Raw genomic sequence first — 15,006 nt, 5'->3', positions numbered from 1 at the left:
TAAGTGGATGCACGAGGCATTCCAGCAACTTTGAGAAAACCGACTACGGCCGGGTGCGTTCGTTAATTAATTGAGGTTATCTATTCGTTTGAGTGTCAGAGCGCAGAATAACTGATGGATTTACCAACGCGCAACACCCTTTGAATACAACAGGTGTCCGCAAAGGTTGGTAAAAAAAAACGGAATGAAATTGTTGCTAGCAGCAGTCACTAACGATCTAGATAATGTAACGACCCTGGGTTTATAAGCGCGGAAATCGACTCTGCCGCTCGAGCACGCTTTTGCGGCACAGTCGATAGCGCGCCGGACTTCGGGCTTGAAGGTCGAGGGTTCGAGACCTGCTCCCTGCTGTTTCATTACAATAATATGAACACAGCCCTAAGTCAAATTGTCAGTGAGGTGTTCTCTCGTTTGTCTCTCGAAGTAGCTAGCAAGCTCGAGTGCGCTCTGAATTTACGAACGGACAATCTGACAACGCTCTTGAATTTACGAGCGCACTATGGCACTCCAGATGTAATTTACGAGCGCACTATGGCACTCCAGATGTAATTTAAGAGCGCACTATGGCACACCAGATGTAATTTACGAGCGCACTATGGCACTCCAGATGTAATTTACGAGCGCACTATGGCACTCCAGATGTAATTTACGAGCGCACTATGGCACTCCAGATGTAATTTACGAGCGCACTATGGCACTCCAGATGTAATTTACGAGCGCACTATGGCACTCCAGATGTAATTTACGAACACAACCTCTTACTACTTGTGCCTGTTGTTCACACGGGTATCTGCCCTCTCAGAGGCGCTGGCCAACTGGCGGTAATGATAGCGGAGGACGCGCACACATTGGTTTTATTGTCTATGGGCTAAAATGGTCCCACCTGACCTCACTCGCCTTTACTAATTGAGGACATGCATTTCCATTGTTAGAGCGGTCACTGGGCTATCTTGTCAATATGATAGATAACTTTTGGTTATGATTGCTATGAAATGTTTACAACACACTCACAGCGTTCATGATTTGCTGGCAAGGAATGGAGTCAATATTTTCCCTTACACCCTTTTCTTGTTATGGTCTATGCTTACACAACAGACACATGAGGAAACCTTTAGTGGGTTACTTACCAGCATTTTTGCTTACACCTCAAAATGCAAAATTCAGGTAGTCTACTTTGAATGATCATATCAAAATCATGAACAAGTGACCAAATAATGTCATTGCAAAATTATTTGTATTAAGCCTAGATATTTAGAAAATGAGGTTTCTGCAGTTCCATTAGTTGAATGTTGTCACTGCTGTTCCTCTGGGGCTTGGGCTGGTGTGTTTGCTGGATGACATGAAGTCTGGAGAATCTCCCTGGAGGAGCTTACACACCAAATTCTCAGTGATCTCAGAGGCTGCTAGGGATGTGTTTGAGGTGGCTGCAGAGGGGCTTGGAGGCTCGCTGAAGAGGCTGTTGTTGCTCTTGACTGGACAAGCCAGCTGAGCCACCATCCCACTGCTTCTACTAGTGGTCCTGGAAATATCCAAGTCCATGGAGCTGACCACCCTTTTTTAGAGAATAAGGGAAGAAAAATATCGAACTTTATTAGTCCATCTTGCAAAGGATATTCAAAAAATGTATCTGAAACCACCAGCCCTTCAGTTGTAATTTCAGTTCCCACATTTTTTCCATTGCCCTGCCCTGGATTTGAACCAGCGACTCTCCGGCGCTACTGGTCTGCCTCTAACCTCTGGGCTACTTACCTCTTGGCAGCCTGAAGAGTACGTAGAGGTCGGATTCTCCTCCTGCTGTCCTCTTGGACAGGCTTATTATCCCTCTGGCTTTTAGTGAGGTTGGGGCGAGGAGGGGGCGTTGGCACCAGTGTTCTGGTATTCGTACCCAACTTCACAGCAGAAGCTCTGCTTTCCTTTGTATCTGTGGAAAGAAAAATACATCAGGATTTGATTAAATAATATACAGTAGCCTATGGCATATTTTGCACCAAATTCTATCTAATATGAGGTGTGATGAATATCATACAGGTTCAATAAAGGTATTCAGGACTCCTACCCGAGACTGCGTCAACTGGAACCTGAAAATCACTATCCAAAGACAAGGAGCTAATGATGGATTTGGTCATCAATGTACACAGCGTACTAATGAGCTCCTCCCGTTTCAGTTGGCTCCGTGGCGAGAGCTCGGAGGGAGACTCAGTAGTGAATCTCCTCTGGACACCCTGTGGCCTACGTAGGTTCTCTGTGAGAGAAGAGATCATTAGTTTATCTACAATTAGGAAACATTACATAGTATTAATAGCGAAGGAGGCTGAATTATTTGTTTATTTGTGCATTTTATAATAAAAATAACAAGAATTAAAAAACAGAAGAAAACATTTATATGTATTTTCTTTAAAAAAAATTGAAATTTCTCTGTCGATCTTACCAGGATCCTTTCCTTGCTGGGGACTTGTAGAAGTAGACATTCCTTCTCCTAGTTCTGGGATGGACACCCGCTCACCCATCAGCTTATACACAAACTTTTCCACAGTGTTTTGTAGCAGGTTCACGGAGGACCTGGACATTCGAGCCTTGATCTTGATAGGCCGCTGCTGGTTAACATCACTGATTCTGATTGGACCACAGTTTGTGACCGTTGCCCCAGAGACATGAGTATGATGAGGAGGATGGCCCCCCTCAGTCACACGTTTAAACATGGTGTCAGAGATAGTCGTGGACATGCAGTCAACTGCCCAGGTGCTGCATGCCTCATCGCCTGTTCCATGACTCTTAAGTGTCTGCAGAATCTCCATGAAAGCACATTCTACTTCGAGGCAGCTCTCCGCCATCTTCTGCGCAAAGTGCTCTGTGGGCTTGTGAAATGATCCCCCTTTGGTGACAAAACTCCTCAGCTTGGTCACAACCATCTCCAGAACCTCCCTGTAGACGTTGTGAATGTTTGACCCACACGAGGTGGCCTGCTGGCTGAGCTCTGGATGGCTGACGGTCATGGCTCTGACAAAGTCCCGAAGGCTAGTCATCGAGCAAGTGGTCTTGCTGCTACCTGAGGCCTCTTTGAGCTTCTCAACCACATTGGAGCTGATGTCCATGGCCACAGCCGAAGCCACAGCTCGGCTCCCCAAGTTGGTCATCGAGACGCTCTTAGCCAGGGTGCTTGACGATGACCATCTCTTCTTGGGCACGAAGCAAGACTCGGACCTCAGCAGATTGATGGACAGATATCCGATGATATCGCTGATTGGTTCAACTGTAGCCTCCTGCAACTTCGTCTTGAAGCGGTCGTCAGTATGTAGCGCATATGTTTGGGTAGGTGCCACCTGTAGATCTCCAGTAGTGACCATCTTGTGGTCGAGCTTCTCAAGCAGGACCTGGATGACATCACAGAGCAGCAAGCTTTCTTTGGCCTGTCTGCTGTGGCCGTTAGTCTGACCCAGCCACCCATGGCGTCTATGGATGGTCTGCAGCACCCACCTGACTACTCTCAGGGCCTTCGGATCAACTGACTTCAGTGATTTCCGATCAGCCCTCTTGGGGATGTAAAGCACAGGGATCTCGGAGTTGTCCTGAGGAGAGTATTGTGACAGAAGAGCTGGGCGTGATCGTCTTCTTGGGGACAGTGGTTTCTGGCCACCCACGGACTCGTAAAGGTCATCGTCATGGTGCATCTTCTGCATGATAATGTTGATAATGCTGTTGGCATAAGGGATTAGCTCCCTGTCTGACAGATCCGTTTCATTGAGCAGCAGTGAGTTTTGAGACTTCAGGGTGCTGGCCTGGCCTCCTAGGAGCTTACCAGGTGGGTCAGATGGGCATTGGACATGGATCTCCTGATCGTGGCCGCCAGACATGCAGCACAGGGACTCACTGCTGGGGCTGGACCCTGGGGTGGCAGAAGAACTGCTTGGTCTGGCCTCAGGGATGGAGGAACTGCTTGCTCTGTCCACTGGAGTAGAGGTAAGACCTGGTCTAGATTCTGGGCTTGAGGCAATACTCACCATGGAGTCTGGGCTTGAGGTCATACTTGGCCTGTACTCTGAGAAGATGACCTTGTGGCCCTCCCCAGTCAGGACATCGATCACCTTGAATTGAATACACTTTATTTGATACACATGGATGCATCAGAACACATAAACCAAGCACTGATGGAACAAGTACAATACATGACGTCCATAGAATCAATAGAATAAACTATGCATAAAAACAAGGGACTGTACAATACATTACCTTGTCTAGGATCTCATCAACCTGGTCCGAGGACAGGGCAGCGCTCTTCAACATGCTGGTCACGGGGAACATTGAAGGACCACCTTCATCATTGTCTGATGATGACTTAAAATGCTCAGGGCTTCTGTGGCTGTGTTCACTTTTCTCAGCATGTGCATTCTCAACAGAATACTTTGCATCCATAGTTTCATTCCTTGCGTCAATATTCTCATCCCTGAGTTCTACCTTGCATTCTATTTTCTCATCTCTGACTTCTATCTTGGACTCTCCAGCTGTTAGAATAAGCTCATAGCACCTGCTGTTATTCTCCGATATGGTATTGTCTTGTTCACCTGCGTTCATCTCAGCATTGGCTTCTTCTTCCGTTTTAATGTCAATGTCCCACCTTTTAGTCAGCTTGACCTCTGTCTCAAAACTAGCCTTTCCCTTTGCCTCTTGGGTGTCCCTCTTGTTAATCTCAACTATTTCCTTCATTTTGGTCTTGACCGTTACATCTGCAATAGTCTCCACTTCCTGAACTTCATTCTTGGCTGTTGTACCTGCAATAATTGGCACCTCTGTAATTTCAGTCCTTGCCATCACATCTGCAAGAGTATACTTTTCCATCGCATCCACAACAGTGGCCACCTCCTTACTTGCAGTCTTGGGTATCACATTAGCAATAATCTCTACTTTCTTTATCTCCAGTTTAGCCATTGTATCTTCAATAGTCAGAAGTTCAGTCTTGGCTGTTGTGTCTGCAATAGTCGACACTTCTGTCTTTGCCACTCTATCTGCAACAGTCTCCACCTTCTTACCATTGTTCTCCACTCCCCTGACTCTCCTCTCACCACTACTATCTCTTGATGCAGCCTCAGTACTCTTGGAGACCCTCTCAGCCTTTTCCTTAGGACTCATGTTTCTCACCCTTCTTCCGTGCCTGTTGTTCCTCTCGGCCTCTAGTTTATCTACGGCTCCCCTTATCACCTCCTGAATAACGGCCTCCACCTTCACCAGCAGGTTGGTTCCTAAAGCCCCCAGACTGGATCCTGAAGACCCCAAGCAGAGAGGACTTGTCTCTAAAGGCGAGGATTGGTTTTCAGAAGGGCTTGTGCTACTGGAGTTAGCCAGGTCCACTGAGAGAGATGCCTCTCCCTCAGTTTCTCTCTCAGACTCTCGATCAGCCTCTTCAGGAAAGCTCACGGTCAATGTCCCATGTCTGATGACACCGGTAGTAGGTTGGAACGGCATTATGGGAGGTGTAGGTGTATTGCTGGACAGCCCTATCTGAGGGGAGGAGGACTGCAGGCTAGTGCTGAAGGAGGATGTCTGGTAGTAGTCAGAGGAGGAGGGGCTGCTGTAGGTGGGTACGTCACTGCTGGGTATGTCACTGGAGCTTACGGAGCCTGTTAGGCGCTCATACTCGAAGGCCATGATGGCTGGGATGAGGATCCCGTTGACCTCCTCCACTACGGTCACCACCACACTGTGTATGATGGTGTGTAGGTCCTCAGTGGTGATCTATGTGGAGAGCATGGCATGAACAATCAATACACAAGATCCATTCAAACTTTGATCAGACTGGACCCATGCCACATTCAGACTGTATTTCCAGTAGACGTGAATGACAGTTATATTTGGTATTGATACCTAGATGTTCTCGTTTACTTGACTTAACAAGTGACTAATAATGCATGTGTCAGAATGAATATAAATCAAAACTCACAGTTCCTTTAAAATGCTCCTTCAGTAGCCTCTGTTCTCTGCGGTGGGAAACACATACAAATTCACTGCAACAACACTATACATAGCCTTCCCATTTATAGTGAACAAAAGAAGAAATGGAAAAAAATGGACTGAACCACAGTGTTTACAGATAAAACTCACTGGACCATACATGTCAATTAATCTATCAATCAACTGCGGAATATCTATACAGCACATTCCACACATATAAAAGCAAATATTTACAAATGTTTTAATGTGCAGACTTACATTTCAGACAGTTGCTGGGTGATGGACTGAAGGGAGCCAGCTTGTCCAATCAGACTGCTACAGGTCACCAAGGTGGAGGAGAGAGAGTCAACCAGCCCTGGGCCCTCAGCACCTACAAGACATGAACAAAACACTCTTTATACCATACACATAAAGTATAGAATGAGTAAGTTAAAAGTCACCTAAGGCAAGAAATGATGATGATGGTTTTCACTCTATATTGAAGGTACAGTTAAAATATTGTTATAGATAAACTGTCATGTTATAAACAAATGGCCCCCCCAAGTTTTATCATTGGAATGTGATACAAACGAGGCAACGGTGTGCTTTAGGACCATGCGGATGCCTCCGAGCGGTCGGGTAAACTGTTTGGAGTGTTTATCCGACCAGATAAAAAAAAAGATGTCCCCCCCACTTCGAAAAACAAAAGTTGCACCCCTGAATCTCAGTGTGCTGTTTCATAGTAATGCTGATTTACTAAATCGTAAAATATTTTAAGCAGAAAGAGAGGAATCCTAGCCTTCTACTTACAGAGGTTGTGGGCAGAGATGATGGACTTCTGATTCACTGCTTCGACCAAGTTTTGACACAGAGCCGAGAGTTTCTATAAACACAAATACAACTTTTCATAAGCAAGATGTTAACCACATACAAACACATCCAAATTACAGCCTATTCACTACGTAGTGCCCTAGTTTGGACCAGAAATAAATCACCTCCACTATAAGTGATAAATTAAGATTCTTACTGTCGTTACATCACATTTCTGTTCCACTGGAGAAGATAAGGATTGATGATCAGAGGGGCTCGTTCTAATGGAGCCAACCAGGTCGACTGATGAGGGATAAAAACAAAGACTAAACATGAAAGCGTCTCTTACTGGCTAAATTCCTTTACAAAGAGCGTATGTATTGCACCATACTTCAGGACTTGGCTGTCTGTTCAAAACAAACATCAGTAGGAAAGTCTCACATGGGTTGTTGTCAGGATTTGATAGCGATATCAGGATGTTGTCCAAGCTCTCTGGGTTGTCTTGTGAATCTGTCTTGGTTGGAGAGTGCCTCTCTTTCTTCTGGCCTTTGAGACGTCTCTTCTGTTGTCTCTCTCGTTTCTAGGAGCAAGTGATCAAAACAATATCATTTTAAGTTGTGATCCATGTATTTTGTTTCTGTTGGTGAAGGCATTGATGCTTTTTGCAACAAAACACACTGGTTTTTCCCACTGCATGCTCTTAGACCAGGGCTATCCTTAACCTGCCGTTTGAACTCGTAAGTGTAGTGTGACCACGACTAAGGAGAGTTAAAACATAAAATTAAAATCCAAAGCCATACCATTTTCTCTTTTTCCTGTTGGTTTGTGACCCATCGTTGCTCCAGCCTCATCTCTCTCTTCACCTCCTTGCTGACCTCCTGCAGCAATGCACGACCCTTAGCGTTCCACAACTAAGACCAGGGAGAGAGGGTTCTCAAGTCAGTGACTGAATATAAATGTATCCCCAAAAAATGTTTATTTTATGTTACAAAATACTACAGTATATCAGAACTTTATTTCCCCTGTTCAGTGGAATATAGAGATGTATGTTAACTTTTATGTATTGCTTTCATTACTGATGTTGTGGCTCTATTTGAATGGCATTCTTTCCCCCTGCCATTCTAGTTGGCCTAATAACAGTAGCCCTCATGTTTGATTTGATGTCTTACCAGTTCCGACCTGCAGGTGAAGCTAGGGCAGCAGTCTAGATCTACCATGTTGCCCCCCATAGCAATACTGGGCAGTCTAGCAAGATAACAGTCCTCCTCCAGCCCATACTTGGAAGGGAACCTTCTAAAGGGGTTTTTCACACATCAAAGCACTGTGTAAGTAAGTGTTTTTCTCCATGTGCATCCACATTCACCATAGCTCCCATAACAAATCAATGAAGAGAACTTCCATGGGGCATTTTTCCTTGCTACTTTTTTGGTATTATAAGACACACATACCATACTTCTTTTGCACTTAATTTCTTCATCTTAATCATATTTTTCTCATCAGGTACTATGCCAGCATCTTTCATGTTTTGTGTCTATACAGTAACAGTATCCCTTTCCCAGGTCCCTTAGTAGCCTGTCAGCCAACCTGTCTGTGCCCTCTCTGTCTCACCTGGCCCTGTTGGACTGCTGTCTCTTCCTGAAGAGGCTCCTTCCCCTGTGCAGTAACCACTCTGTGACATCAGATAGAGTCACATGTTCAGGGATCTGACCCTGCTGCTGGAGGGTCAGGAACTTACGCACTGACTCTTTCTGGAATTACAGAGAAAAGCATTTAAACATATAACAAGCGCAACAATTCTTCTAAACCCGTGGAGGAAAGGATCATGTCACTGAAATTGCAGTCGATGACGACATGGCTAGAATGTGTCTCTTTCTCTCGCTCTCTCTCCCTTCTCCCTCTCAAAGCCCTGGTATCTGAACTCGCCCAGACTCACCTGTTCGGTCCTGAATATCCGACCCCAGTCCAACTCCACATCCGCGAGGTGATCTCTATAGCGGTTCAACTCTTTGACTGAACAGATAATCTGAAGAATGGGAAATAGGGTGTCGAGACCATAGAATTAGACTACATACAGTACCAGTCAAATGTTTGGACACACTTACTCATTCCAGGGTTTTTATTTTATTTTACACATTGTAGAATAATAGTGAAGACATCAAAACTATGAAATAACACATATAGAATCATGTAGTAACCAAAAAAGTGTTAAACAAATCAAAATAGAATATTTGAGATTCTTCAAAGTAGCCTTGATGACAGCTTTGCACACTCTTGGCATTCTCTCAACCAGCTTCCTGAGGTAGTCACCTGAAATTGCAGCCCAAATAAATGCTTCACAGAGTTCAAGTAACAGACACATTTCAACATCAACTGTTCAGAGGACCAGGCGTGAATCAGGCCTTCATGGTCAAATTGCTGCAAAGAAACCACTACTAAAGGACACTAATAAGAAGAAGAGACTTTCTTGGGCCAAGAAACACCAGCAATGGACATTAGACCAGTGGAAATCTGTCCTTTGGTCTGATGAGTCCAAATTTGAGATTTTTGGTTCCAACCGCCATGTCTTTGTGAGACGCAGAGTAGGTGAACAGATGATCTCTGCATGTGTGGTTCCCACCATGAAGCATGGAGGAGGTGGTGTGTTGGTGCTTTTCTGGTGACACCATCAGTGATTTATTTAGAATTCAAAGCACACTTAACCAGCATGGCTACCACAGCGTTCTGCAGCGGTATGCCATCCCATCTGGTTTGAATTCCTAGACTGTGCAAAGCTGTCATCAAGGCAAAGGGTGGCTACATTGAAAAATCAAAAATATATTTTGATTTGTTTAACACTTTTTGGTTACTACATGATTCCATGTGTGTTATTTCATAGTTTTTATGTTGTCACTATTATTCTACAATGTAGAAAATAGCACAAATAAAGAAAAACCCTTGAATGAGTAGGTGTGTCCAAACGTTTGACTGGTAGTGTACATGGTAGAGACATGGATGGGTCTAAGGGTAAGAACATCTATTTAGGATTACTTAATTTTTTCTGAGGGCTGTTACATTGTGGTGTCAGCACTATCCACGTGCGCCAAAACTCTTATCACACCAAACATTATGATACAGTTTATTTAGGAATCAACAGGGCTTATTGTAAAAGGCTGAAAGCTCACTAACTTTCTCATCCTTGGTGATGAAGCCCAGGTTAAGGAGGCGTTGGTGGATGTCTTTGCGGTGGAGGTACTTCCTGAGGTTGGGGTCATGGAGGCTGCTGTACCCAGAGCTCAACAGGTAACCGTTGGGGTCCGTCAGGTCAAAGTCACTCTTCGGCTGGAACAACTGAAATGATAAGTGATACGTTTCTCTGACCTTTGTCCCAGTCAAGTGGAATTGGAGCGATCTCATCAATCATAGTAGGCTATTTCAGGAGTCTAAGCATTGGTTGTAAAACATGCAGATGCACAGGAAATAATAGCTTGAACCCTTTACAATTTTCAAAGTTATTTTAACAATAGATATAGTGCTGCTTACCCTGGTGCTTAGTGGTGCTAACAGTAGTGCTTAGTGGTGCTAACAGTAGTGCTTAGTGGTGCTTACCCTGGTGCTTAGTGCTGCTTACCCTGTTGCTTAGTGGTGCTTACCCTGGTGCTTAGTGCTGCTTACCCTGGTGCTTAGTGCTGCTTACCCTGTTGCTTAGTGCTGCTAACAGTAGTGCTTAGTGGTGCTTACCCTGGTGCTTAGTGCTGCTTACCCTGTTGCTTAGTGGTGCTAACAGTAGTGCTTAGTGCTGCTTACCCTGGTGCTTAGTGCTGCTTACCCTGTTGCTTAGTGCTGCTAACAGTAGTGCTTAGTGCTGCTTACCCTGTTGCTTAGTGGTGCTAACAGTAGTGCTTAGTGCTGCTTACCCTGGTGCTTAGTAGTACTTACCCCGGTGCTTAGTGCTGCTAACAGTAGTGCTTAGTGCTGCTTACCCTGTTGCTTAGTGGTGCTAACAGTAGTGCTTAGTGCTGCTTACCCTGGTGCTTAGTAGTACTTACCCTGGTGCTTAGTGCTGCTAACAGAAGCGCTTAGTGCTGCTTACCCTGGTGCTTAGTACTGCTAACAGTAGTGCTTAGTGCTGCTTACCCTGTTGCTTAGTGGTGCTAACAGTAGTTCTTAGTGCTGCTTACCCTGGTGCTTAGTAGTACTTACCCTGGTGCTTAATGGTGCTAACAGAAGCGCTTAGTGCTGCTTATCCTGATGCTTAGTGCTGCGACCCTGGTGCTTAGTGGTGCTAACAGTAGTGCTTAGTGCTGCTTACCCTGGTGCTTAGTGGTGCTTACCCTGGTGCTTAGTGGTGCTAACAGAAGCGCTTAGTGCTGCTTACCCTGGTGTTTAGTGGTGCTAACAGAAGCGCTTAGTGCTGCTTACCCTGGTGCTTAGTGGTGCTAACAGTAGTGCTTAGCGCTGCTTACCCTGGTGCTTAGTGCTGCTTACCCTGGTGCATAGTGCTGCTTACCCTGGTGCTTAGTGGTGCTAACAGAAGCGCTTAGTGCTGCTTACCCTGGTGCTTAGTGGTGCTAACAGTAGTGCTTAGCGCTGCTTACCCTGGTGCTTAGTGCTGCTTACCCTGGTGCTTAGTGGTGCTAACAGAAGCGCTTAGTGCTGCTTACCCTGGTGCTTAGTGGTGCTAAAAGTAGTGCTTAGTGGTGCTAACAGAAGTGCTTAGTGCTGCTTACCCTGGGGCTTAGTGCTGCTTACCCTGGTGCTTAGTGGTGCTAACAGACGCACTTAGTGCTGCTTACCCTGGTGCTTAGTGGTGCTAACAGTAGTGCTTAGTGGTGCTAACAGAAGTGCTTAGTGGTGCTTACCCTGGTGCTTAGTGGTGCTTACCCTGTTGCTTAGTGGTGCTTACCCTGGTGCTTAGTGCTGCTTACCCTGTTGCTTAGTGCTGCTAACAGTAGTGCTTAGTGGTGCTTACCCTGGTGCTTAGTGCTGCTTACCCTGTTGCTTAGTGGTGCTAACAGTAGTGCTTAGTGCTGCTTACCCTGGTGCTTAGTGCTGCTTACCCTGTTGCTTAGTGCTGCTAACAGTAGTGCTTAGTGCTGCTTACCCTGTTGCTTAGTGGTGCTAACAGTAGTGCTTAGTGCTGCTTACCCTGGTGCTTAGTAGTACTTACCCTGGTGCTTAGTGCTGCTAACAGTAGTGCTTAGTGCTGCTTACCCTGTTGCTTAGTGGTGCTAACAGTAGTGCTTAGTGCTGCTTACCCTGGTGCTTAGTAGTACTTACCCTGGTGCTTAGTGGTGCTAACAGAAGCGCTTAGTGCTGCTTACCCTGGTGCTTAGTGCTGCTAACAGTAGTGCTTAGTGCTGCTTACCCTGTTGCTTAGTGGTGCTAACAGTAGTGCTTAGTGCTGCTTACCCTGGTGCTTAGTAGTACTTACCCTGGTGCTTAGTGGTGCTAACAGAAGCGCTTAGTGCTGCTTACCCTGGTGCTTAGTGGTGCTTACCCTGGTGCTTAGTGGTGCTTACCCTGATGCTTAGTGCTGCGACCCTGGTGCTTAGTGGTGCTAACAGTAGTGCTTAGTGCTGCTTACCCTGGTGCTTAGTGGTGCTTACCCTGGTGCTTAGTGGTGCTAACAGAAGCGCTTAGTGCTGCTTACCCTGGTGTTTAGTGGTGCTAACAGAAGCGCTTAGTGCTGCTTACCCTGGTGCTTAGTGGTGCTAACAGTAGTGCTTAGCGCTGCTTACCCTGGTGCTTAGTGCTGCTTACCCTGGTGCTTAGTGCTGCTTACCCTGGTGCTTAGTTGTGCTAACAGAAGCGCTTAGTGCTGCTTACCCTGGTGCTTAGTGGTGCTAACAGTAGTGCTTAGCGCTGCTTACCCTGGTGCTTAGTGCTGCTTACCCTGGTGCTTAGTGCTGCTTACCCTGGTGCTTAGTGGTGCTAACAGAAGCGCTTAGTGCTGCTTACCCTGGTGCTTAGTGGTGCTAACAGAAGCGCTTAGTGCTGCTTACCCTGGTGCTTAGTGGTGCTAACAGTAGTGCTTAGTGGTGCTAACAGAAGTGCTTAGTGCTGCTTACCCTGGTGCTTAGTGCTGCTTACCCTGGTGCTTAGTGGTGCTAACAGAAGCACTTAGTGCTGCTTACCCTGGTGCTTAGTGGTGCTAACAGTAGTGCTTAGTGGTGCTAACAGAAGTGCTTAGTGCTGCTTACCCTGGGGCTTAGTGCTGCTTACCCTGGTGCTTAGTGGTGCTAACAGAAGCGCTTAGTGCTGCTTACCCTGGTGCTTAGTGGTGCTAACAGTAGTGCTTAGCGCTGCTTACCCTGGTGCTTAGTGCTGCTTACCCTGGTGCTTAGTGCTGCTTACCCTGGTGCTTAGTGGTGCTAACAGAAGCGCTTAGTGCTGCTTACCCTGGTGCTTAGTGGTGCTAACAGTAGTGCTTAGCGCTGCTTACCCTGGTGCTTAGTGCTGCTTACCCTGGTGCTTAGTGGTGCTAACAGAAGCGCTTAGTGCTGCTTACACTGGTGCTTAGTGCTGCTAACAGTAGTGCTTAGTGCTGCTTACCCTGTTGCTTAGTGGTGCTAACAGTAGTGCTTAGTGCTGCTTACCCTGGTGCTTAGTAGTACTTACCCTGGTGCTTAGTGCTGCTTACCCTGGTGCTTAGTGGTGCTAACAGAAGCGCTTAGTGCTGCTTACCCTGGTGCTTAGTGCTGCTAACAGTAGTGCTTAGTGCTGCTTACCCTGTTGCTTAGTGGTGCTAACAGTAGTGCTTAGTGCTGCTTACCCTGGTGCTTAGTAGTACTTACCCTGGTGCTTAGTGGTGCTAACAGAAGCGCTTAGTGCTGCTTACCCTGATGCTTAGTGCTGCGACCCTGGTGCTTAGTGGTGCTAACAGTAGTGCTTAGTGCTGCTTACCCTGGTGCTTAGTGGTGCTTACCCTGGTGCTTAGTGGTGCTAACAGTAGCGCTTAGTGCTGCTTACCCTGGTGCTTAGTGGTGCTAACAGTAGTGCTTAGTGCTGCTTACCCTGGTGCTTAGTGGTGCTAACAGCAGTGCTTAGTGCTGCTTACCCTGGTGCTTAGTGGTGCTAACAGAAGTGCTTAGTGCTGCTTACCCTGGTGCTTAGTGGTGCTAACAGAAGTGCTTAGTGCTGCTTACCCTGGTGCTTAGTGGTGCTAACAGAAGTGCTTAGTGCTGCTTACCCTGGTGCTTAGTGGTGCTAACAGAAGTGCTTAGTGCTGCTTACCCTCTCACAGAGCCGGGTTGTGTGGTAGACATTGGACACCCCAGAAACAACAGGGATCTTTCCTCGGATGGGCAGGTCCAGAGGGTGAGGGGTGGTCTGCTTACCAGCACCCTGTAGTGGATACCAAACCACTCAATCAATAATGTAGCATATAGGATAAGAAGGCAGCTGACCATAAAGACAATGTTTTTCTTTACTGGGGTTTCATTTGAAATGTGGGCCTAATAGGCTACTGTACATCCAAACTCAAAACTTATTTTATGGATGAAACTAAACACACAGTATAAATGAAACTAAAGACATTGTACAAATGCCATGGTCTCGTCTGACCTAATTAGAAATCATAAAGTGACAACAAAAAAAGCAGTTGAATATTGAAGAAATAGCTATAGCAGCTGAAATATAACTGTCTTTATAGAAAATAGCCTACATACCATATGTTCCATACTGATCAAATTCAAATTCTCATTCTGATGAAGAAAACTGGATCATTTCCAGTGTCATTATTCTATGAAATTAAAAAATGTTAGGGTATAAAATTAAGACAGTACAAGAATCTGAGTTGCAATTCTAGAACCCGCATCATCACCTGGTACGCCATAAACCCGAAAGATGACGTCATAGTAGAACTGGTTGGGCTCGTTGGACATAGCAGCCGACTGTTATATAAAAAATCTTCCCACAGGCGTCTTGCATCATAAAATAACTAGTCGTTATTACTTGCACATCCGTCAGTCAGTCACAATTTACCCATGATACAGGTTTTGATCCCTCTTGAACACGGCCGTTCTGTTGTTGTGCGATCTGAGCGGCACTGCCATGGTCGCTAGAGGGTGTTACATGCTAAACAACTAGCTAGCTATTTCCCTAATGCATAGTAATGTACTGGTTTTCACGTTGACAGCAGCGTGTACAATTACTACTCTCGTTAGCCGCGTTCACACTGCCCGTTAGCCCAGGGCTAAGCGCTTGTTCACACTCTAAAGTGGGCTAGCACCAACCTTAGCCCAGGGCTAGCAGGCCCTGCTCCAGGGCTAGCACCAACCTTAGCCCAGGGCTAGC

General features: G+C 46.0%; 2 protein-coding genes across 2 annotated transcripts; both read right to left on the bottom strand.

Annotated features, from left to right (window-relative positions):
* Positions 1–1,115: 1,115 nt before the first annotated feature.
* Positions 1,116–2,791, bottom strand: LOC115173749 (uncharacterized). The gene is made up of 4 exons (XM_029732112.1): positions 2,429–2,791; positions 2,057–2,242; positions 1,750–1,921; positions 1,116–1,552 (listed from the first exon to the last, which is right to left on the bottom strand). The coding sequence occupies exons 1-4, from the start codon at positions 2,721–2,723 to the stop codon at positions 1,279–1,281; spliced, it is 927 nt and encodes a 308-aa protein (XP_029587972.1). The 5' UTR covers positions 2,724–2,791; the 3' UTR covers positions 1,116–1,278.
* LOC115173182 (uncharacterized) lies at positions 2,728–14,624 on the bottom strand. The gene is made up of 15 exons (XM_029731105.1): positions 14,534–14,624; positions 13,945–14,055; positions 9,898–10,059; positions 8,666–8,755; positions 8,341–8,480; positions 7,902–8,025; positions 7,533–7,643; positions 7,174–7,312; positions 6,950–7,035; positions 6,733–6,805; positions 6,202–6,313; positions 5,933–5,969; positions 4,228–5,727; positions 2,811–4,082; positions 2,728–2,742 (listed from the first exon to the last, which is right to left on the bottom strand). The coding sequence occupies exons 1-15, from the start codon at positions 14,564–14,566 to the stop codon at positions 2,728–2,730; spliced, it is 4,005 nt and encodes a 1,334-aa protein (XP_029586965.1). The 5' UTR covers positions 14,567–14,624.
* Between the last annotated feature and the right edge of the window lie 382 nt (positions 14,625–15,006).

Source organism: Salmo trutta, chromosome 34 (assembly GCF_901001165.1).
Source record: "Salmo trutta chromosome 34, fSalTru1.1, whole genome shotgun sequence".
In the NCBI taxonomy this organism is placed as follows: Eukaryota; Metazoa; Chordata; class Actinopteri; order Salmoniformes; family Salmonidae; genus Salmo; species Salmo trutta.
Note: the sequence above shows the minus strand (reverse complement) of the source record. Positions and strands in the feature narration are given on the sequence as shown.

Coding starts and splice junctions, on each gene's coding strand:
- LOC115173749 (XM_029732112.1), bottom strand. CDS start 2,723: ATGTCCACGACTATCTCTGACACCATGTTTAAACGTGTGACTGAGGGG. Junction 2,243..2,428: donor CCAGCAAGGAAAGGATCCTG/GTAAGATCGACA, acceptor CTTCTCTCACAG/AGAACCTACGTAGGCCACAG. Junction 1,553..1,749: donor ACTCTTCAGGCTGCCAAGAG/GTAAGTAGCCCA, acceptor TCTCTAAAAAAG/GGTGGTCAGCTCCATGGACT.
- LOC115173182 (XM_029731105.1), bottom strand. CDS start 14,566: ATGACGTCATCTTTCGGGTTTATGGCGTACCAG. Junction 14,056..14,533: donor TCGGGTTTATGGCGTACCAG/GTGATGATGCGG, acceptor TATCCACTACAG/GGTGCTGGTAAGCAGACCAC. Junction 6,806..6,949: donor AGAAATGTGATGTAACGACA/GTAAGAATCTTA, acceptor TTGTGTTTATAG/AAACTCTCGGCTCTGTGTCA.